The sequence below is a fragment of the Pongo abelii genome, chromosome 5 (genome assembly GCF_028885655.2).
Source record: "Pongo abelii isolate AG06213 chromosome 5, NHGRI_mPonAbe1-v2.0_pri, whole genome shotgun sequence".
In the NCBI taxonomy this organism is placed as follows: domain Eukaryota; kingdom Metazoa; phylum Chordata; class Mammalia; order Primates; family Hominidae; genus Pongo; species Pongo abelii.
The window spans coordinates 37629387-37654267 of NC_071990.2; the positions used below are offsets into that span (position 1 = coordinate 37629387).

At 41.7% G+C, this 24881-nt stretch overlaps 1 protein-coding gene across 3 annotated transcripts in view; it reads left to right on the forward strand.

Moving 5' to 3' along the window:
- Positions 1–24881, forward strand: part of RNF8 (ring finger protein 8) — a 37271-nt gene that overhangs the window by 1420 nt on the left and 10970 nt on the right. For 2 of the 3 annotated variants that reach the window (NM_001133491.1, XM_024247941.3), the window contains 5 exon segments: positions 5012–5140; positions 13096–13833; positions 16127–16189; positions 19241–19330; positions 21551–21658. In NM_001133491.1, the coding sequence (NP_001126963.1) occupies positions 5012–5140; positions 13096–13833; positions 16127–16189; positions 19241–19330; positions 21551–21658 (1128 nt within the window). 3 annotated transcript variants of the gene reach the window in all.

Genomic DNA, 24881 nt, shown 5'->3' on the forward strand with positions numbered 1-24881 from the left:
GTTTGGTGTACAATGAGGACAAATAAAATTTCTGCGCTCGAAGAGTTTAAGGCTTGAGTGGGGAGAGAGGATTTATACAATGAAGCAGTCATTGTATAAAGCACATCCATATGGGCTGTATGATCAAGTGCCAAGATGTGGATTATTTAGTTCCATCCCAGAGCAGTAGTTCTTCAAGTCAGAGGAGGAATTCATGTCCAGGCTCAGATTTAGTTGCTAGATTAGGGGGTATTATAAAGGGTTACTTGTATGCTGTGATTTGAGGAACACCAAGAAAACATCTCTGCCCCCAAATACCTCTTCTATCCAGGTATTAGTGCCTAAAAGTCCACATTAAGCATTCATTCTTTTAGCTTGAGCACCGATCTTTCCCTGCCTGGCCCTTTCCAACAGCATATGTTTGTGAGAAGTTTAACAAATTAAAACACGAACACCTGAATAATAACCTAAATAATACACACAAAAATAAATTATTTTTGTGCATAACTATTAGTTAATTTCACATACATTACTTAATCTGATCCCCGCATACACACAACCGTATAAGGTAACTTAGTGGGCAAGTGTTATTCCTTTAGATTCAATTGTTGTGGATTAATTTATGACTCTTCTGAATAGCTTGTTAGTACTGCAGTCTTGGGCAGGTGGGATGGGGAGGAAGAATTAAAGCACCTGAAGAAAGGGCAAGAAGACTATAAAGCACTCTTACACAAAACCATTTGATAGTTCTTTGTGGGGCTACTTGCGAGGGGAGGGACCCATATAAACCCAGTGGTAAGACTGTGGCTGGCTTCAGGGACCTGTGTGTAGGAGAAGCCTGCCAGTCTTGGCTGCCTGCAAGGTCAGGTCGTAGCATAGCCTGAAAAGAAGTCTGAATCAAAGGCAAGAGAAGAAGTTGTACTTATTGTTATGGTCCCCAAATCATAGCACAAGCTGTTTTGCACAAGATTTTAAAAGGTATGCTAATAACATAACAGCAAAGGTAGGTCAGTTCCCTGCCTTTCCAGTTCTTAGTCTCAGATGTTGTGGATAAAATAATAAAACAGAGTTCCTTTCATTTCATTGATGGGAACACTGTAGTAAATTGTCTAAATAAGTGGCTTTAAGCTTGTTAAAGCAATGCATAGAGTTTGGTGGAAAAACAAGTAGAGATTTATTGCAAATTAGCTAGTTCTCAGGTACTATAAAGTATCTAGGCCTTTGGGGAAAACAACAGAACCTTCTCTCCCCTTTTCTTCTCTTGTATTTAGTTTTCATTAAGTTTTCTGCCCCAAGGGAAAAAAGGGAAAGGATGGTTATATTTACTGGGGCTTTTTTGTGGGGTGTTTTGAGAGAGAGTACTCCCTCTGTCACCCAGGCTGGAGTGCAGTGGTGTGATCACACCTCCACCTCCCTGCTTCAAGTGGTTCTTCTGTCTCAGCCTCCGAAGTAGCTGGGATTACAGATATGCACCACTATGCCCAGTTACTTTTTGTATTTTCAGTAGAGACGGGGTTTCGCCATGTTGGCCAGGCTGATCTCGAACTCCTGGCCTCATGTGATCCGCCTGCCTGGGCTTCCCAAAGTGCTGGGATTACAGGTGTGAGCCACCACACCTGGCCATATTTACTTGTTATTTGAGAAACAGTAGGAATTGTGCCCAGGAGGAAGGAGATAGTCTTAGTGAAGGTGGGCAAAGACAAGATGATCTTTTAGATCAATAATGTGTGTAAGCTCAAAGGCTTGCAAAACTATTGTAAATGAAAACAACCCCTCACACGTGGGTCGTCAGTCAGTTTCCACGGGAAATTCAGTGTTATGTTGAGTGGTCCTGAGATTTCCAGGTAACCTCACTGTACTCTTTAACTACAGTATAGGTGAAATATCAGTAGTACCAAGGTAAATTCTAAGACCAGGCAGTGCAGGGAAGGATGTAAAAGAATGATTCCTTTTTCTGGGTTCAAAGTCTGTTGGAGGCAATGTCAGGAAAAGGTACTCTTCTACTTTTTTGGTACTGTCTTCCCCAGGCTACTCACAATGGCAGTCTGGCTGTCTACCCTCAAATATTAGCATGTAATATGAGATGCTTCCTCTCTTAGAGATAAAGCTACCTAAATAGAAATTTTACTGAATATGGATGACAGATAAATCCCTAGCCATTCCATTTTTAACAGATATGTGTATTCAGAGGAACTTCTATAATTAATATAATTCTGGCAGAGTGTGAAAGAACTGAAAATCTTTGTGCTCAGTGTTGGTGGAGTGATCACCACAACATTTTAAAGAGAAACAAGTGAGACCGTATGAGTTCCAACTGCTGCTCCATATTTTCCAATGGTAATACAGTCTCTAACTTCTGACCTAAAAACACCCACCCTAAAATCTTGAGGACTCATATGCAAGACCTCTTTATTCTTTAATTCATTCTCAAATACTTAACTGAACACTATGCCAGGTATAGAAACACAGTGGTAAACAAGACAGATAAAGTCCCTGCTTATCTAATTTATATTCTATGAAGGGGACAGAGTGGAAAAGTAAAATAAGCAAGATAATTTTGGTTTGTGATAAGTACGTCCTAATAACTGAAGAAATATGATGGGAAGCAGACAACCAACTTTAGACAGAGGTAATAGAGTAGGCTTATGAGTAGCTGGAACATGAAAGATAAGGAGCCTGTGCAAGATCTGAGAGAAAAGTGTTCTTAGCAGAGGGGCTAAGTGAAAAGACCCTCAGGTAGGCTGGTACTTCGGGGAGAGGAGCATAAGGAACAACAACAACAAAAAAAACGTTTGAGGGGCTGGAGCAGCTAGTGTTGGCACTATGGTATGAGCTAAGACTAGAGAGTAGAGGGGCTCAGGACATTGAGGGTCTTATAGGCTGTGGAAGGAAGTTTGAATGATTGGACAGTTTTAAGGAAAGAAGGAAAGTGATCTGATTTAAAATTTTTACATTTCTATTCCAGTTACTATATAAAGCTTATGGGGGCTAGAGTGAGAACAGAAACAGTAGGAGGCCAGGTGGTTTGGACTAAGGTTGTGGCTGCAGAGATAGGAATGAACAGACTTAGGACATACTTGAATTATAGCCCATATAATTTACCAGTAATTTCAATGTGGGGATGAGGGACAGAGAGGAATCAAAGATGGCTTCTGGGTTATGGGTTGAGTAGTTGGTTGGATAGTATTGTGAATACTGAGATGAGAGTTTGTGGGGAGGAATAGATTAGGTCAGTGAGTCGTGGTGGTCTTTGAGGGACTGAGGAGGACAGGCGTTCTGAAGGATTTTAAAAAGAAGAGAAGAAGGCAGTTTTAGCTAACTTTGGTTTAAAGTTCCCAGTTAAGGTTGTGATATGGGTCATTAAAGAGGTTGTTTGTGCACTAAGAAGAATATGCAGGGAGCCGGGCACGGTGGCTCACACCTGTAATCCCAGCACTTTGGGAGGCTGAGGCAGGCAGATCACTTGAGATCAGGAGTTCGAGACCAGCCTGACCAACATGGTGAAACCCCGTCTCTACTAAAAATACAAAAATTAGTTGGGCGTGGTGATGCGCGCCTGTAATGCCAGCTACGCGGGAAGCTGAGGCAGGAGAATTGCTTGAACCCGGGAGGCAGAGGTTGCAGTGAGCCAAGATCATGCCACTGCACTCCAGCCTGGGTGATAAAGCAAGACTCTGTCTCAAAAAGAAAAAAAAAAATTAAAAAAACAAAAAAGAATAAGGGAATTCTGTGATCTGGATCTCAGAAGAATTTCATTTCCTTCACAGGGTTGTTATGAACTAGACTGGTCCAACAGGAAAGTATGATAGATGTGAATTGGGGCTTCTTTTCAACCTTTTCCGGAAGCTCTCAAGCTGTTCTTGTGGATAAGACAGAGAATATGTACTCCAATGCAAAGACTTTTGGTTGAATTATAAATGGCTGAAGGTATATCCAGACTGTGTGGATTAATGTTTACTAGGTTTTCCTGAAAACTTTGCCTTTGGCTACATCCCATTCTGTGTCTCAGATGAAGGTATAGAAGGCATCATCTCATATAAATTTGGTGGAAGGGATATTAAGTATGTCTGATCTGATGGCAGATTAAAAATTCAGAAAGGTCTGGACAAATTGGTTTGATAGGCTGAGCTAGCAAGATGAAATTTAACAGGAATCAATCTAAGGTCCTGCGCTTGAATCCAAAGTTTTCCATCCAGTCAAGTATAGAGCAGAAGAGACGGGACTTAGGATAGCATTTCTTGGAGGAGGGGGAGACCAAGAAATTTAATCATTCCTAAGTTCGAGGATACACTGGCAGTGTACTAGATCTGCTATGAAAGCTAATGCAATTTATATGCTCCAGTGATAATATCTAGAACTGGGAAAGTAACACTTGCGTTTGACTGTGTAATAGAAATTAAGTTTATTTTTCTTAATATGCCATCCAGGAATAAAGATAAACCAGCAGTCCTTTTGAAGACTCATTAGAATGGCAAAGACTCAAGCCCATCCCCTGGGAGTTAAGTTGAAGTACCTGGGAATACAGAACCAGGAAAAGAGAAAATGCCGTGTTCACTTTATAGCTGCGACATTGAAAGGGGATTGGAGATTTCCTGATGGTGCCCAGGGCAAAGCCAGTGCCAATGGATGGAATTTACAAGGAGAAAGATGCCAAGTCAGAGACATTTTAAAATTGGAGGGCCTGCCTTATGTAAAGTTACTGGCAGTATTTATGCGTTGATGGGATGTGTAGAAAGAATTCCTCTATCTCATAGTCACTGAAACAGATGACCTCTCAAGATCTTGCCAACTCTGAGATACATGGATAACTCTTTTTCAGCTTTCTCTTGTTGTCACAACTGTTTGCCTTTTTCTGCTTGGTGGTTCTCAAGGCAGCTGAAGAGGAGATAGCTGATGCACTGTTTTGGTTCCACAGGTGTCTGGTTTCTTAAGTCAGGACCTGCATATGCTGCTGGTTGATGAGATTTGTAAAGGACCTCCCTTTTCAGCACAATGACTGATGGTATTGCTTGCATTGTTGTTGTCTTCCCAGGTGACTGTAGGACGAGGATTTGGTGTCACATACCAACTGGTATCAAAAATCTGCCCCCTGATGATTTCTCGAAACCACTGTGTTTTGAAGCAGAATCCTGAGGGCCAGTGGACAATTATGGACAACAAGGTACAGGAATTCACAGAAGCCTAATGACTTTTATTTGTTTTTAAATTACTTTTTTTTTTTTGCATAGGTAATTCATGGTATAAAATTCAAAAGTATAACTTTTTCTTTCCTAGCCATCCAGTTCCCTTTTCCAGAGGCAGCCACTTCCATATGCTGCCAGAGATTCGATTATGCTAAAATAATTTCTCTTGATTTGGGTTGAAGTTTGTTACCTTGAAGAGAATACCTGAATTGGGGTAGTAGGTCCTATTCCAGAAACTAGACTAAGTTACTGGGCAAATAAGCCTGTTTGAGGTGAAGCTCCCAGAGACCCTGAGAATCTGCAGAATCTGCTGATGCTTCTGGAGTACAGTTATGGCTCAGTGGACAGGGGGAGGAGGGAGAAACTGATCTGATTGCGCTTAGCTCCTTTCCTTCCTCACTCCTTTCAATCTGAGCAACCTCCCCTGGCTTTTAAAACATGTTTTAAATATTGGTGTTCTGAAGATTTCCTTTGAATAATGGGTTTTTCTCCTTTAAACAAATTTGAAAACCACTAGTTTAGTGGTAAATATATTGAGGGAGGTGCAATAGTATATAAAGCCCAGCAATTAGAAAGTACCTAATGTGCTGGGTGTGGTGGCACATGCCTGTAGTCCCAGCTACTGGGGAAGCTGAGGCCAGAGCATTGTTTGAGCCCATGAATTCTGGGTTATAGTGTGCTATGCCGTTCTGGTGTCTGCCTTAAGTTCGGCATCAATATGGTGTCCTCCTGGGAGCAGGGGACCACCAGTGTGTCTAAGGAGAGGTGAACTGACCCAGGTTAGAAGGAAGGCAGGTCAAAACTGCTGTGCTGATCAACAAAGGGATTGCACCTGTGAATAGCCACTGCACTCCAGTGTGGCTGACATAGTGAAGCTCTGTCTCTATCAAAAAGAAAAGAAAATACCTAAAGTGCACATATACAAGCACCCAGGAATGTGATGAAAATACAGACTATGAGGTGAGAGAAATTCTAACATAAACAGTTAATGTTTAGGAAGTATAACATGTCTTTAAGTGCCATTTCATATTTTTTCACTGCCCCAGTTAGGATTTTAAAGGTACCATTAGAAGGGAGGGTATCCCACAGGTCTGCCCGCCAGCCTCATTTTGCGTGCATAAAACTGCTAGATTTAAGCTGTTGGAAAGTATCTTCCTGCTCTAGAATTAAGTTGAGTTGGCACTGTATTGAAGGAGACCGTACATAAATGCTAAGTAAATTGGTTCAGCACTTTTAGCAAGGCACCATGAGCAGGATAAAAATTGGCACTGAGATTATCTACTTTAACCCCTTATGTAGACAGATGAATCTGAGGCCCAGAGAGATAAACTGTCTTGCCCAAGGCCTTCTCTATAATGAGCCAGGTCTTAAGTTTCTCTGCTATACCCTGTGTCAAATACCAGTAAAGTACGTAAGCAATTTGCTATACTGGCTTTATGACGTCAAACAATTAATTATGCATATTTAAAATATAGCTGCAAGGTTTTAAAGCCTCTGTAATAGCATATATCAAAACAGCTTAGGAAAAGATGTTTTCCTCATCAGAGTAGGCTGTATGAGAGTTAGGATTACAATATTATAGAGGTGAGTTCTCTGCTGCTGCTTTTCTTAATTATGTGCAGTGTAGATGTGATCCACTTATGGGATTAGCAGATTTTCATAGGTTGGGAAGCCAACAGCTGATCAACTTTAGTGTTATTTGAATGTCAACCCCAGGGATACAGAGGCAGCCTGTGCAAGATGAGATCATGACTGTGCTCCAGGCTCACTCTCCAGTGTTTGCTTTGTACCCTTCCTTCTAGGGTTGCTGTTATCATGTGATTCTTCTCAGGTCTCAGTCAGGTAATAGAGAGGAAAGATAGGTTTCTTAACAACCTGTTTAAACTTTTTAGCTGTGATTGTTTGTGAGATAACTGATTTTTAAGAGAAGCTAGCACTGGGGTGTTTTGATAGAACAATTCTTACAAGTAAATCCCCCCTCCTCCCTGCACTTTTCTTTTGACTGCAGATGCCCCCTTTCTGGCTTCTTCCTGGCATGATGCCATGGCAGCCCTCTTCTGCTGATAAGAGACCTGAATTTCAGCTGTAGGGTATTATTGCTGTGGTTGTGTTTGAAATCATTTGCCAAGTCTCTTTCAAGAGATAGGTGTTTCTAATAAGTTAAAACTCAGAGCTGCATTCTCTTATCTGCTGGAATGGTCAGAAAGAGCTTAAGTATAGATACAAAAATTGCAAGAAATGTTATTTTGGTTTAAAATTGGCTTAAAATATAGAAAAAAACCTTGGAGGACAGCTAAGTCTGCACACAGTATGAGGATGGTTCTAGTTGTGTAGGTTTTGGTCAATTCATAAGCTCTTCAGATGGCCCATCCTTTGTATTGGTATCCAGCCCTTTCAGAAAATTGGTTGTTTTAAAGTCACAGTATGAAATGCCTTAGAGGTTTGGTCACATCTTACTTGAGCCTTTCCCATTCTTACCCTCCTCTCCTGTTGCTTTTCACCTGCTGCCTGGTGATTCCTACCTTTGTTCTTCTGCAGACTCTGGCATTTGAAGTCTCTGGTAAGTGTACTCTTACGTGAACAAAGTTTGCTGCTTGGGACAGTTCAGCTTCTGGTCCTCCAGCAACTAGAGCAGTGGTTATCAACCCCATTTCCAGTTTTTACTCTCACCTGGGTCACTTTTTAAAAATACTGGTGGTAGTACAATAAAAACGTTCATTCGTCAAAAAACACCATTAAGAGAGTAAAAGGCAAACTCAGAGGAAGATGTTTGCTACACATTATAGTCAATGAAGGGCTATACTGAGGTATCTGCAGAACTCCAATAAGAAAAAGACAGATATGCCCTATTTAAAAATGAGCAAGAGACAAGCACTTCACAAAAGTTTCTATCCAATGAAAAGTTGTTCAATCTCATTAATAATCTGGGGAATTTAAATTAAAACCATAATGGAATACCTCTACACATTCACCAGAGTGGCCAAAATTGAAGACTAATGATGCCAGGTATTGAGGATATGGAGTGATAGAATGCTCTTACCCTTCTGTTGGGAGTGTAAATTGGTACACCTACTTTGGGAAATTATTTGGCATTATTCATTAAAGTTGAACATACATATAGCTCTTGACACAGTATTTTCACTCCCAGGGAAACAGCCCAAATGTCCATCAACAATAGAATGGATAAATTGTGGAATAATCTTATATTGAAACACTATACTGTAGTGAATATGAATGAACTACTATATCTAATAGCATGGATAAACCTCACATAATATTGAGTGAAAGAAGGCCGGGCGCGGTGGCTCACGCCTGTAATCCCAGCACTTTGGGAGGCCGAGGTGGGCAGATCACGAGGTCAGGAGATCGAGACCATCCTGGCTAACACAGTGAAACCCCGCTCTACTAAAAATACAAAAAATTAGCTGGGCGTGGTGGCGGGAGCCTGTGGTCCCAGCTGCTCTGGAAGCTGAGGCAGGAGAATGGCATGAACCCGGGAGGCGGAGCTTGCAATGAGCCGAGATCAGGCCACTGCACTCCAGCCTGGGTGACAGAGCGAGACTCCATCTCAAAAAAAAAAAAAAAAAAAATTGAGTGAAAGAAGACAGACACAAAAGAATACATATTATATGAAGACATTTATACAATGTTTAAAACCAGACAAAATTTACATGTGCTGTTAAATCTGGATAGTAGTCACCTTATTGCCAAGGTGGCTACTGACTAGAAGGAGGCACACAGGGGTTTCTGGGATGCTGATAATGTGGGGTTTGTTTTGTTTTTGACCTCATGGTAGTTACACTAAGATGTTCATTTTGTGACTGTTCATCGAGTTGGTGCATTTATGATTTGTGCACTTTTATGTTTGCATGTTCTGCTTTAGTAAAGACTTTTAAAAATATATTGATGGATACATACTTAATACAATTGCTGAAATAAGACTTGATGATAACCAAGTGCTGGCAAGCATGCAGAATAACTGGAACTCCTCAACATTCAAGTGTGAATATAAAATGGTACCTCCACTTTGAAAAACTGGTGGTTTCTAAGAGTCAAATATACACTTGTCCAGTGATCCTATTTCTAGGTATTTACCCAAGATTAATGAAAGCTTATGTTCTTGCAGAAACTTGTATGTGAATGTTTCTAGTGGCTTTGTTTTTTTTATTTTTATATTTTGAGATGGAGTTTCGCTCTTTTTGCCCAGGCTGGAGTGCAATGGCGCGAACCCGGCTCCCCAAACCTCTGCCTCCCGGGTTCAAGCGATTTTCCTGCCTCAGCCTCCCGAGTAGCTAGGATTACAGGCATGCAGCACCACGCCTGGCTAATTTTTGTATTTTTAGTAGAGATGGGTTTCACCATGTTGGCCAGGCTGGTCTTGAACTCCTGACCTCAGGTGATCCACCCGCCTTGGCTTCCCAAAATGCTAGGATTACAGGCGTGAGCCACCACGCCCGGCCTGTAGTGGCTTTATTAATATTCACCAAAAACTGGAAAAAAAACAACTAGGGAATGAATAAACTGTGCTCCACTCCTACTACCTTCAATATTACTCAGCAATAAAATATAACAAACTGCCGATAATGCAACAGTATGGACGAATCTCAGAGGCATTACACTAAGTGAAAGAAGCAAGACTCAAAAGTGTAGATAATAAGATTCCATTTGTATTACATTCTGAGAAAGGGAAGAGAACAGATAAGTAGTTGCCTGGGAATGCGGGAAAGGTTGACTACCAAGGGGCACTGTTTCTTGATATAGTTACACAACTATATGTGTTGGTATATAAATGTAACTTTTAAAATACTGATATTTAGTTTCTATCTCAGACCACTTAACTCACTCCGAGGGTGAAACCCAGGCACCGCTCTTTGTTTTAAACCTTCCCAGGTAGTTTTACTGTATAGCCAGGGTTGAGGACCACTGAGCTACCTAAATTATCTAAAGCACTCCAAGAAAACATTGTCTTTTGGTTTTGAGTTTCCACTTTCCTCAATAACTGTTTAAAAGCAGCTGGACAGAGATTGAGCATCTAGTGAAGTAATTCCTGTATAAGTGGATGTGAGTTATCCCACTTTTTTCCCATTGGTGGCTAAGAGACATCAGGCAGACTTTTCTGGGTATGATTTTCTGCTGCTAGCATTATTCAAGTGGGTAGTTATGAAAACCAACATTAAGAAAGCCTTGAACAGAGCATGATTATTTAAGCCATTGTATTTGAGATCGTATCCGGCAGTACTTGATTGTTCTTGTACAGCTGTGGCATTTTTGTCCTTTTCTAGTCTTCTTATATGAACAGACCTGACTCAGGGCTTTGGTTTAAATTATACCACTAGATGTCACCAAGAAGGGATGAATGGGTAAATGTACAAGGATCCAAAGACAAAACGTGATGGGAGAATTTTGAGTTTACTTTCCAGCTGCTAAAAGGGCTCTGAAGGCAATGGGTTAATGTAGAGGATCTAATGGAGGGCTGCAACATATCGTGAAAGTTTGCCCCAGCTTCTGAGGGATTCTTACTCTCTTTAGCTGTGGGCTGTTCCTGTAATCTTATTTATTTATTTTACCTTATCTTAGCTTTGGAGACTTTCCTTAAATTTCTGTACCTTGGCATTAGGTGGCCTTCTGTGTCTTACTACTTTTTCTGAGACCTTTTTCCTGCGTATAATCTAAAATTGACTGTCCTGCTCTAAAATTGTTCTCAGATAGATTGTTCTGGCTCCATCCCTCTCCTTTGTTATTTCTCATATGTTGTTTCAAAATTTAGCAAAACTTATCAATCTAAAATTGACTGTCCTGCTCTAAAATTGTTCTCAGATAGATTGTTCTGGCTCCATCCCTCTCCTTTGTTATTTCTCATATGTTGTTTCAAAATTTAGCAAAACTTATCACTCCCCATAGTTTCTCAGGCTGAATAGAAAGAGTGTGAGGAGGTTTCCTAGATGAACCAGGTTAGGCCCAATGCATAGTGGGTTAAGACTAATCTTTCTGTATGTATCTATACCAGTCTTTCTTTCCGTGTAAACCAAGTAATAGAAGATAAAACTGGAAACAAGAGCCTAATGCCAAACAAGAGCTAAGATCTGATCTCTACTTTCCCTTTACCCTCTGTGCCTTGTGGTCAAGCCCCCTGTCCCTCATATTTGGGTTGACTAGGGATTTTTTTCTAGCTGAAAGAAGGTAGCTGTAGTTGCCAGTGTAAACATAAATCTTGGTCCCAATTCAGCAGTGAGCTTCATCTCTGGCCTATCCCCTGAATTTAAGTCCTTGGTATGGGTTAAAATGCTCAACAGTATATTTCAACTCTGAATCTTGCCTTTGTTTCAAGTCTATTTTAGGACCTATCATCTCCATTTAGCATCCCTTAGCTATCCCAGCTGCACATGATATTTCTTTGCATTTACGGGCTATGCCATGTAATCCCACATTTACTTATTTGTGTCCTTGTATTGTCTTTACCATCAGCTGCTGAAAGTTTTCATGTCCTTTCCACTCAATATATTTACCTTGCATGACATTGAGCATAGAATTGAAATGATTGTTAATGAATCAGTTGAACCAAGGCATAGTAATAGTGAACACTTATGTAATATGATGCCCGGGCACTGTCTAAATACTTGCCATATGTTATCTCATTAAATCCACACAGACACCATGAGGGAGAGACTTATTTTCCTTCATTTTATCAGTGCAGTAACTGGGCCATAAAGAGGTCAAGAAACCTGGCCAACATCACCCAGCTGCTAAATGATAGAGAGAGATTCACATTACAAACCCAGGCAGTCTGACTCCAGGATCTGTGCTCTTAACCTCAATCTATGACTTCATTAAAACCATAAAAGTAAATATTTATTTTATTTTATTTATTTTGGAGACAGAGTCTCGCTCTGTCACCCAGGCTGGAGTGCAGTGATGCAATCTTGGCTCATGGCATCCTCTGCCTCCTGGGTTCTAGCAATTCTCATGCCTTGGCCTCCCAAGTAGCTGGAATTACAGTCACCCACCACCACACCTGGCTAATTTTTGTATTTTTAGTAGAGAGGTGGTCTCACTGTGTTGGCCAGGGTGGTCTTGAACTCCTGGCCTCAAGTGATCCGCACACCTCGGCCTCTCAAAGTGCTGAGATTACAGACGTAAGCCGCCACTCCCAGACAGTAAATATTTATTAAGCATTTATTCTATGTGAGTCATTGTGCTAAGTGATTTACATGCATTATCTTATTCATTCCTCACTGGAACAGTGTGAGGTAGGTACTGTACTATCCCTGTTCTGCAGACAAAACTGAGGCATGGAGAGGTTAAGTAAATTGCCGAATGCCGTGCAGACTATGAACCCACATCTGAGTCCAGAGCTCCAGCTCTTAACCGCTATCCTGTATTGCCCATATACCCCTGTTGGTATTAATTGGGTCAGATCCTACCTGCCATTTGACCCTAGTACCGGATATAGTACTCTCTTTTTTTTTTTGGTTTATGTGTGCTTGCTTGCTTACCAGTGTGTTAAGGAACCACATCCAGAGATAGCATTTGAACCTACTTCATGGACCTCACCCTTAGCTACTGCTTTCTTCGCTAATAGCATTTTTTCTAGTTTTGGGACATTGCTTCAGTTTAGGTTAATAGGAGCTATCCAATTTCAGTTTCCTTTAATGCTATTCCATGTGTTTGAGTAAATTATCCACCAATAATAAGGTGATTCCTGCCTGTTATATGGCAGTTCTCTGTGGAGGCATGAATGTGAAATATAGGTAAAAAGCCAAAGCACTGCTTGACGAATGCTGTTTCTAAGGATGGTCGTTTATGAATCTTTGTTTTCTATTTGTTATCAAGAGTTTTCCTTCTGAAAAGGCAGAAGATTTTACAGCAGCAGGAGAGAGATTCCCTTAAGACGAAAATCGTGAAGCTTATTTCTTCTTTCTTTCACTTTCCCCAGAGTCTAAATGGTGTTTGGCTGAACAGAGCACGTCTGGAACCTTTAAGGGTCTATTCCATTCATCAGGGAGACTACATCCAACTTGGAGTGCCTCTGGAAAATAAGGAGAATGCGGAGTATGAATATGAAGTTACTGAAGAAGACTGGGAGACAATATATCCTTGTCTTTCGCCCAAGAATGACCAAGTGATAGAAAAAAATAAGGAATTGAGAACTAAAAGGAAATTCAGTTTGGATGAATTAGCAGGTCCTGGAGCTGAAGGCCCCTCAAATTTGAAATCCAAAATAAATAAAGTGTCTTGTGAATCTGGTCAGTCAGTGAAATCACAGGGGAAAGGTGAAGTGTCCAGTACACCTTCTGAAAATTTGGATCCTAAGTTGACTGTCCTTGAGCCAAGTAAGAAGACCACAGGGGCTCCCATTTACCTTGGCTTCCCCAAAGTCACAGAGGTTCATCATGAGCAGACAGCCTCAAACTCTTCAGCATCTCAGAGAGGCTTACAGATGTTTAAGGTGACCATGTCCAGGATTCTGAGGCTGAAAATACAGATGCAGGAAAAACATGAAGCCGTTATGAATGTGAAAAAGCAGACCCAAAAGGGGAACTCAAAGAAAATTGTGCAAATGGAGCAGGAACTGCAGGACTTACAGTCCCAGCTGTGTGCAGAGCAGGCTCAGCAGCAGGCAAGAGTGGAGCAACTAGAGAAGACTTTCCAGGAAGAGGAACAGCATCTTCAGGTACCACACGGAAGGGAAGGGCAAGAGTGGTCTTCAGGGGTGGGGCAGGCACTTCATGAGCCTCTGGCCAGAGTTCTCAGTTTCTGGGCCAGGTACCAAATTCTGAGCACCAAAGACAGGAAATGGAATGGGAACAGTAAACTTTTGAGATAAGGGAAGGGGACTGAGTAGAGGGTTAAGGCTTCAGCATGCTGATGAGATCAGGAGCAGAGTTAGAGTGCCAAGATAGGGTAAAGTGACCAGCAGAGCCAGCCAGGGCATAACTTATCTCAGGATGCAAAGCTGAGGCAACTCAGAACCAACATGAATTCAGGGGGAAGTTAGGTGAAGGTCAAGATGCCACAAAACCACAGTAGAGTCCAATTAAATCAATAGTTGTCTTCAAGACTTACCTATTTTTGCTCTGTGGCCAAGGCCAAATCACTTAGTCTCAGGGCAGGTACAGGTCAGCTGGTTCCTCTGCCCTGGTACCTGACAGTTTGTTAGCTATAAAGGTTAGTTAACTCTGTAGCTAAGCCAGGAGGTGAGGGGCTAAAAAGGCAGAAAATGTTTTTGTTTCTATTTTGAGCAGCCAGCATGTGATGGGACAGATGCACCATGACTGCATTGTTGGGTTGACTGATAAACCACCTTCCACAGTGCCTATAGTAGGAAGGTAAAATAATGACTGTCTTACCTGTATAAAGGTAAGACCAAATGTGTTTCCATCCCTCAGTCATTTGCTTAGATGACAAGCTCTTGCACAAAGCTTTAGGCCAGAGCAGATCCTGTCCCTGCTCAAAATGTCATTTCCTATCTGGCAGGAACCGCACATTTTGCTCCCACCCAGTTGCTCAGATAATATTGAATGTCAAGAATTCCCCATTGTTGACTTAGAACTCAGACAGACCAGTCACAACTACAGTGAATAAGCTTTTTGTTTGGGTTGCTCAGGGTGAGGAACAGCCAGGGGTAGTGTTGGCTTATTTCTGAGCAATTTATAAATTTCATTCTGATCTCTGCTATCCCCTTGAAGTGGTAGTATTAGCAAAGGCCATGGATTAAATAGGTCTTTTGAGAGTATACACTGCTTGCTTATGTGTACCTTTTTGCTTCCCTTATCCAGCCTAGACTAGTTCTTGAAATTAATAGAGGGTGGTTTATGTCTACGTGTTTGGTATATCACACCTTCACCAGGACAGAACTCTCTGTAAAGGCTAATATGTTCAGGAACAAGTTACTGTTGATTAATATTTGTGGCTGCTCTGGACATGCCTCAAGGTGTAGCTGCAAAATCTTTTTCTGTACCAAAATGTTAAAGGCGAAAGGATTGGTTTAGAGAATTTCTCTGGGTATGAGTTGGTCATGTATATATTGCTCATAGTGAAGTGTATCTAGTCCCTTGTTTATCAGCTGCATCTCCCTCTGCCCACCAAGCCCTAAGGATTTATCCTATCCCCTACTACTTGTTTAGAAGCTCATTAAACCCTTGCTCCTTAACACTTTTTTTATTTTTTTAAGTACTCAAATTGCCTGGTACTAGGGAATTCTGGTGGTTATAAAGATGCTTACCAAATGGTTTTTGCCATTAAGGAATTTATCTTGTTGAGGAGGCAAGATGTTTCATACACATGATGTAATCAGAGAATAGTTTTCAGTCAATATAGTAAATTAGAGAACAATTTCAAGTTGGCATATTAAATGGGTAGGTAATTCTTAAGGACAGAACGGCCCAGAAATTCTTTTGGAAGGTGCTGGACATATAGGTTAATGATCACCTGGAAAGCTTCCATATTGGAGGGGGCTGATGAGGAAATACAGCATAAGCTCAGGCAAGGAGAGAGAAGGAGCAGAGGAGCAGTGTATAAACTGAAGTGGTAAAGACTCAGAATGAGAGACAGAATGGCCAGAGTAGAGGGAAAAGAAGCATGCTAGATGTTGTGAGTGCCAGCACTGGGGATTACATCTGAGTTTAGGTATTTGGGGGCTCAGAAGTTCTCAGTTTACATCCTTTTGGGAATCATGGCATTAGTCCATGAAGGAGGCTTGGACTGTTAGGCCGTAGTATTTCCAGAACAACCCAATTGGTGGCTTAAAGCTGACAGTCCTGAAGTGTGCAGTATTCGAGCAGATAACTCTGCTCAAATTCTTTACTGCCAACAGCTTGAAGTAAAACAGGAGATTTTCCACCTGCTCCCTCACCCCTGTTGTTTCCAGATGCTCATACTAGCTGGTCTGCTCTGCTTGTTGCTGGATTGTGTTCCTTTTTTCTTTTCCCTGCAGAGAAACCTTCCATTTTGTTTTGGCTTTGCAGGATTTGGAGATAGCGCAAGGAGAAGAGGACCTGAAGCAACAGCTGGCCCAGGCTCTACAGGAGGTAACTTTGCCATAGTACTAAGATTATAGTGGGCTGTGGAGTGGGGAGCAACGAGGCATCACATGACCACTGGCTGCCTTTGCTGCTTAGCCCATACCTCTGTGGCATCCCCAGTCTGTAAACAGAGCAGGTGGCAGCTGCTCACACCATCAGATCAGAGATTTAGAGCCTTACAAACATGCCAGACCTCAGCATGAAAACTTACATCTTCGTCTGAGCAGAAGTTGCTCTGGTGAAGATGGAATGGAGCTTTAGCAGTTAAGAGGCTCTCTGGGGAAGTGGCTCCACTTCCAGAAAGGTGAGGGCAGCAGAGGGAAAATGTGAGGTATGACTTGGCCACCAGGGCCCGTGAAGGCCTCTGTTACCGCAATGTTCCTGAGCTGTAGCCAACCAGAAACAATTCGGGAATGTTCCAGTTAAGCATTTTAGGCCAGATTGAGAATGTGCAGTTTAACAATCAACAACACATATCAATTTATTGAAAGGGTAAAGCTCAACAGGACTAAAATTCTCCTAAAAGATTGCCTGTAATTTATTTAATTTAACCTGACTACTCTCATTTGATTTTTTGTGTGTGTGTGCTCTTTTGCATCTTTAAAACCTACTGTGTCTTCTACCTTTTATGTATTATGATTAGTAGTTTAGTGCCATTTAGTTAGGATGGTTCAAATCTCATTGGAGAGAGTGAGCAAATCGCATAGGAATTTGTTCAGGGGAATTTATCCTTTTATCGTAAACCTACTTCCCAACCTTACAGTGCTAACAGTCATACAGTATTGTAAGCACGACAGGGTGCCTGCCTTGATCTCCTTGAGGGTTGCACAAACAGCTTTGGAAAGAATTAGATGAAAATAAATTCAATCTTTTTAGAATTTTATTTTTTGAGCTTGTTTATTTTCTAGGGTGGGAGAGTAGGCATGTTTCCCATTTGGAGCATTATTCAGTTAATATTCAGACATTGTTTTGAAATTGAAAAAGAATGTGGTTCTGCTAGTTGGAAATCCCTGAGGGATCACTAAGTACCCTGCACCCTCTCCTGAGACAGGAAAACACACTATCATTTTGCATGGGCTACTTGGCCATGCATTTATTAGCTTAAAATGTGATACTTTTAGACCGGGCACGGTGGCTCATGCCTGTAATCCCAGCACTTTGGGAGGCCAAGGCAGGCGGATCACCAGAGGTAGGGAGTTCAAGACCAGCCTGACCAACATGGAGAAACCCTGTCTCTACTAAAATTACAAAATTAGCCGGGCGTGGTGGCGCATGCCTGTAATCCCAGCTACTCGGGAGGCTGAGGCAGGAGAATTGCTTGAACCCGGGATGTGGAGGTTGTAGTGAGCTGAGATCATGCCATTGCTGTCCAGCCTGGGCAACAAGACTCCGTCTCAAAAAAAAAAAAAAAAAAAAAAAAGTGATACTTTTAGGTCATGGTTCTATACCATCATGCCTGGGGGACATGCCACTCTCATGCAGTGGTGGTTTTTTGTTCCACCATGCTGATACTTTTGAAAGCTGTTCTTTACCAGACCATTATAAAAACTGTTTTTATAATAATCTTTTATAACTGAGTTCCTGTTTAAATCACATAATACCTTCCTCTCCAATCTCCAAGAAACCACCACATCTTTTTAAACCGAGTGATTCATAAGTTCTCAGGGAATTTGACTATAGTTAGAAATGGGTCCAGACCTTCACTGCCCTAAGCAGTCTGCCAGTCTTTGCTTTGAGTGGAAAAGAAAATAAAAAGATGCGTTTATATACAGCTCAAAAAACTTCTCTAAATGCTTTTCATACCTGTTATTTTCTTATGAACACTGAGGGAGGAGGGGGCATCTATTTTCCCATTTCCTTTTATTTTTATTTTGAGACAGTGTCTTGTTCTGTCACCCAGGCTGGAGTGTAGTGGTGCAATCTCAGCTCACTGCAGCTTCTGCCTTCTGGGCTCAAGTGATCCTCCCACTTCAGCCTCCTGAGTAGCTGGAACCATAGGCATGCGCCACCATGCCCGACAAATTTTTTGTGTTTTTGGTAGAGATGGGGTTTCACCATGTTGCCCAGGCTGGTCTCAAACTCCTGAGCTCAAGCGATCCACCCAGCTCAGCCTCCCAAAGTGCTGGGATTACAGGTATTATAAGCCACCACGCCCGGCCATGTTTTCCCATTTTATAGATGAGAAAGTTAAAATACACATATCTAATTAGTGAGTCAAGTTGAAGACCCAGGCCTTCTGACATAACTGCTTTTTTTGGTCAGGAGATCACACATTTTAAAATTTGGTTCTTGAATAATATCTTTTCAAAAATACTTAACTTTACTCCACCTTCTTTTAAAAATAATTTGAGGTGAGATTCTAAAGTATAAGCTATACTTAAGCATGAGAGTACTCATAAATTATGTTTCATATATGTGGAACCTCTTGACATTCATCATAGGCATTTAGTCACAATGAATGAGCTGTTAGCTCCTGGGTGTGCCTTCTTCCAGAAGACACTGGCAGGGTTCAGGCAGCATTGTCTTATGAGCATGTAATATGTGATTTGTAGAATAAATAGGTTAAAGATCTTTTTTATTTCAATAAAAATGACTGTCTAATTCCGCTGATTCCCATTTCCTCCTGATTATTTCGTAAAAGCCGCTTCCAGTTCTGAATAGCTTTTAATTACTTACTAGTTCTTAAATACTGTTCCCAGAATCACTTGGGTGGCCTTTAAAAAAAAAGCACATTTCTGGGCTCCAAGCCAAACCTATAGAAGCAGACTGTGGGACACAGTGAAAGTTCTTCAGTTGACTTGGATGGCCACCAATGTTGGGTTAGTTTTAGAGGCCCTAGTGCATTTGGTGGCCGCCTTCCCTAACTGCCCTCTCCTCTGAAAAAAGCAGCATGTAGGTAAGATAGCCCGATGGAATAAAGGTATTATTTTGAGACTGCCAATTTATCGATCCCTGAACCAAAGTCACTAACTAGAGGGAGAGAACAGGCATGTTTATGGCTAAAAGGAAGGATGCATTGTAGTTCATCCTGAGTATGTGTCTGCTATGTTTTTGCAGCATTGGGCTCTAATGGAAGAGCTAAATCGCAGCAAGAAGGACTTTGAAGCCATCATTCAAGCCAAGAACAAAGAATTAGAGCAGACCAAGGTACTGGAAAGAAGATGGAAGTTTAGAATTTGGTTAGTGCATGCAACTCAGCATTTTTAACAGTGCAAGGGTTGCTATGGAGAATGAAGAGAGAAATTATGGCTGCTCCTTGCCTCTGGGGAAATAATCTATAAAATTATAGAGGCCTATAGCAGGTTCTGCCTGTCAGACAACATCTATTTCCTTCCCTTGTTAAGAAGCAAAATGCTGGGAATACGGCACTTGCATCCTGCATTCTAGTCCTTTGTCTATGGTGGGTACTCCTTCAGGGTGTGTCACTGATACAGACTGAGGAATATTGTAGTCAAGAAATAGTTCCTCCTGAACTATGTAATTTGAATTACATAAAGTAAAGTGAATTACTTAATGCAGTTCCTTCCCATGTCAAATCAGGAGAACTCTTGAATTAGGGGTTATAAACTTAAATGCCCACCAGGGCCAGACTGGTAATCAAAGTGAGCGAAGTGGCCTGAATGTAAGAACACAGTAGGGAGCTGTGCGGGCTATGGCTCATTGGATGGGGTACTTGCCCACACCCCCATCCCAGGAGGCAACTCTTCTCTGCTCAGCCAATTGTTGCCATCCAGAAGTGCAGGCCCAGTGTTGTCAGATCTTCTGATTTTTCCACAGCAGATGAAAGTCCAAATGTTTAAGTGAAATATCCCAAATTTTAAATATTGGCAACAACTTCAGCTTTTTGTGTGTGTTTTCTTTAATATGAAGGCCAAACTAAACAAGTCTGCAGGGTGGATCCAGTCCACAGGCCACCAATTTGCAACCTCTGACTTGAAATTAATACCTGAGTCTGACTGCATTTGTCATCCCACCCCCTCCATGTACCAACCTAGAGCTGAAGGAGGGACTTGTTTTAATTGGTTTGATTTCCTGTTTAAATCACATAATACCTTCCTCTCCAACCTCCAAGAAACTGCCACATCTTTTTAAACTCAGTGATTCATAAGTTCTCAGGGAATTTGACTATAGTTAGAAATGGGTCCAGACCTTCTTCACTGTCCTAAGCAGTCTGCCAGTCTTTGCTTTGAGTGGAAAAGAAAATAAAATTATGAAAAATGAGCCAGCCACTCAAATATACCTCAAATGGCCCATCCTCTCCCCCTCAGGGGCTCTTAATGCTTTTTGTTTTGGGGATGAAGTGCTAAAATAAATGTCTGCTTCAAGAGAGCATACCTAGGAGCCTCCTTAAAAACTGTGTCCACACGCAGTCTGACCTCTTGGGGAAAGCCGGGGAGATGGTACTGCAGGCCTCTGCAGGAGTGGGAAGTGGCAGGTATTAGAGCATGGAGCCTGAAGGTAATTCAAGAGGCCTCTCTCCAGCCTTCTGTCTCCAGAGGTGTACCTTACTTTATAGAAAAGGCAGCTGCAAAGAACACAGCAACTTTATAACTAATTCAAGTTTCCTGCCTCTCTGGACTATTCATGCCTCTTTTCTTGTCCAGTGAGTTTTTAATTGTTCGGGATAATCTTATGTAACGTCTGAACTACAGCTTGCTATAAACTACTTAATGTCCCATCTGGTCTTGGGTGGTTGGTGTGGTTAGTATGCCACCTGCATTTTTCTCATTTGATTAATTTTGGGGAAGGAGACAGAAACTGCAATGCAAATACTGAAAAAGTGGTATTTTAGTGCATTCAGGCTACTACAAAAAAGACCCATAAACTGCGTAGCTTAAAAACAACAGAAATTTATTTCTCACTGTACTGGAGGTTGGGAAATCTAAGATCAAGATGCTGGCATATTTGGTGTCTGGTGAGGGCTGTCTTCTGATTCATAGGTGGAGTCTTGCCATGTCTGTCCCTACATGGTTGAAGGGGTAAACGAGCTCTCCTTGGGCCCCTTTAAGGCCACTAACCCCACTTATGAGCATGGAGCCCTCATGACCTAGTTACCTCCCAAAGGCCCCACCTCTTAATACCATCATGTTTGAAAATAAGTTTCAACATGGGAATTTGGGAGGAAGCACAAACATTCAGATCATAGCAAGTAGGAAGAGGAAAGAAAGGAGATTAGTGCTCTGTATTAGGAAACAATTATTGAGAAACAATAACCCTTAGGGAAAGTGTTCTATTCTTAATGTTGCTGCACCAGAATGAATCATTCATTAAGACTGAATCCTCTTCTAAATAATTGACCCTGCTCCCTGTCCCATTTTGCATTTTTGTTGGTTCTCTGAATGACAGGTAGGATTGTGTGTCTTGCAGGAAGAGAAGGAGAAGGTGCAAGCACAGAAGGAAGAAGTTCTCAGCCACATGAATGATGTGCTAGAGAATGAGCTCCAATGTATTATTTGTTCAGAATACTTCATTGAGGTAATTATGAACAGTTGCTCACCCCTTCTTTTTTTTTTGAGACAGAGTCTCACTCTGTCAACTCAGGCTGGAGTGCAGTGCCACGATCTCGGCTCACTGCAACCTCCACTTCCTGGGCTCAAGCAGTTCTTGTGCCTCAGCCTCCCGAGTAGCTGGGATTACAGGCACATGCCACCACGCCTGGCTAAGTTTTTGTATTTTTAGTAGACATGGGGTTTTGCCATGTTGGCCAGGCTGGTCTCGAACTCCTGACCTCAGGTGATCTGCCCACCTCGGGCTCCCAAAGTGCTGGGATTACAGGTGTGAGTCACCACACCCAGCCGACCCCTTCTTATTCTCCCAACCCTGAATGGAGCCTGGGTTACACAGGCTGCTTCTACTATAGGGGAACATTCTGAAGAGATTTTCTTCCAGGAACTTATAACTATTTGATTTCAAAGTCACCTCTAGAGATGACCACCTCTCATTTGTTTTTATAATCTTCTTTCCCTTCACTGTCCTTTTTTGGCATTTCATCTGTTCTTAAATGTTTATTTGGTATGATTAACATTTTTAGCTGCAGTGAAGCCTTTATCTCTTTGTTGTTGAGGAGAAAACAGGGCCAAATTAGATTTTGGAAGTATCAGAATAAAACTGCTCAATAAAAGCTATTCTTTCTTTACTCTGAATGGGCACAATGCCGAGAATATGCTTATAGTGCAACCTTTTAAACGAGGGGGTAAACGTCATTAAAATGTGGTCACTTTGGGAATTCAGGGCCCAAGTTGAATATATTTCAGGGACTCTGAGGCTCCTTATGGAAATGAAACCTCTACCATTTGTTAGCCTATCATATTTTTGCACTGGCTTATTTATTTGACAAATTCTGCCATTTGTGACCAGTTCACCTTAGACCACAAATGTTAGACTCAAGTTGCTGAATGACAGTGCTATTCAGATTCCTTTAAAAAGAAGGCCAGGCGCAGTGGCTCACACCTGTAATCCCAGCAGTTTGGAAGGCCGAGGCAGGAGGATCGCCTGAGGTCAGGAGCTCGAGACCAGACTGGCCAACATGGTGAAACCCCATCTCTACTAAAACTACAAAAATTAGCCAGACATGGTGGTGTGTGTATGTAGTCCCAGCTAGTCGGAAGGCTGAGGCAGGAGAATCACTTCAATTCGGGAAGCAGAGGCTACAGTGAGCCGAGATCAAGCCACTGCACTCCAGCCTGGGCGACAGAGCAAGGCATGAAAAAAAAGAAAAAGAGAAAGAAAAATGTAGGCTAGGTGCAATGGCTCATGCCTATAATCCGAGCACTCTGGGAGGCCAAGGTGGGCGGATCACCTGAGGTCAAGAGTTCAAGATCAGCCTGGTCAACATGGCAAAACCCCGTCTTTACTAAAAATACAAAAATTAGCCAAGCATGGTGGTGTGTACCTGTAATCCCAGCTACTCGGGAGGCTGAGGCAGAAGAATTGCTTGAACCCAGGAGGCAGAGCTTGCAGTGAGCCGATATCGCACCACTGCACTCCAGCATGGGTAACAGAGCGAGACTCCGTCTCAAAAAAAAAAAAAAAAAAAAAAGGACAACGCATATACACACAGCTTTCTTTTCTCAGGTGATCTTTAGGGAAGTTGGGTCTGTTAGCCTCTTGAAAAATCTCTCCTGGGCAGAACTGTTTCTTTTGCTCTGGGTCCATTTAGACTTCAGATCGTAACTTCTCCCATAATTTCTAGTCATCTGATTCTCTACTTTGGAGAAGTTCTATGTTGTTTTGACAGGGCTTATGGACTCTATAAGAGGAAGACAAGGAATGGGGGTTGAAATAAATGATGAGTTAGCCAACCTGGAGCATCTGCAGAAACATATAAGACGTAAACAACTTGACCTATGTTTTGTTTACAGAATACTATCTTATCTACTCTACTGTTCACCTCTTAAAATTCGTCTCAGAAATATGTTTTATTTTATTTATTTATTTATTTATTTGTTTATTTTTGAGACAGAGTCTCACTGTGTTGCCCAGGCTGGAGTGCAGTGGCGCAGTCTCGGCTCACTGCAGCCTCCTCCTCCTGGATTCATGTGATCCTGCCTCAGCCTCCCGAGTAGCTGGGACTACAGGCACCCGCCACCACACCTGGCTAATTTTTTTGTATTTTTAGTAGAGATGGGATTTCATCATGTTGGCCAGGCTGGTCTCGAACTCCTGACCTCAGGTGATCTGCCTGCCTCGGCCTCCCAAAGTGCTGGGATTACAGTGATCCCGGCCAGATGCTTCATTTTTATCAGATAGGTTTTCAGTACTGTTTACGAGAGCTTGTCTCATGTAATAAACACAATGTTTCCTAGCTTCTGTGCTCAACTTGGCATTTGAAAAATATGTAATGTCTGTGTTATTTTGCACTGTTATCCTAAGAGCAGGAATGAGCATTTTTGAGCCTCAGAAAAAGTTGTATCTTAGGAGATGTACATAAACAAGAGTAACAAAGAAAAAGGTTTGTATTCTTCTGAGTGAAAAGGGCTCAGGCAGAAATTGACCAGAGGGATTACTCAGAGGAGCCCCACAAATACAGGCTTCCTTTTGCTTTCTCTCTTCATTGGCACATTACTTAGATATTCAGGCATTGTCAATGAACCCACTACATTTTTACTTTTTTAGTTTCTTTTTTTGCCCAGCATTTTTAGTTGCCTTCTATATTATTTTACTTTTTTAGTTTTAGAGATGATATCTTATATAATTCTGTATACTTAATATTTAGTATGTGTTTCCTTTCATATGTTAATTAGCAAGACATAAATTTGTTTTTCTTTTTAAAAAATTTGTTTTATAAAAGCATCAGATTGGTGGAAAATAATAATTTTTATTATTTGTTTTTGTTTGTTTGTTTGTTTTTTCCAGACAGTGTCTCACTCTGTCGCCCAGGCTGGAATGCAGTAATGCCATCATGGCTCACTGCAGCCTCTAGCTCCCAGGCTCAAGTGATCCTCCCACCCTAGCCTCCTGAGTAGCTGGGACTACAGACTGCCACCATGCCCGGCTATTTTTTTTTTCCTTTTTTTGTAGAGATGGGGTTTCACCATGTCTCTCAGACTGGTCTCAAATTCCTGGGCTCAAGCAGTCCACCTTCTTCAGCTCCCCAAGTGCTGGGATTACAGGTGTAAACATTCACGCACTTAATAGTCCTACTCATATCCAGTAACATTTTGTCTGCAAAGTGGCCAGCCCACATTGGGAGCGTGGT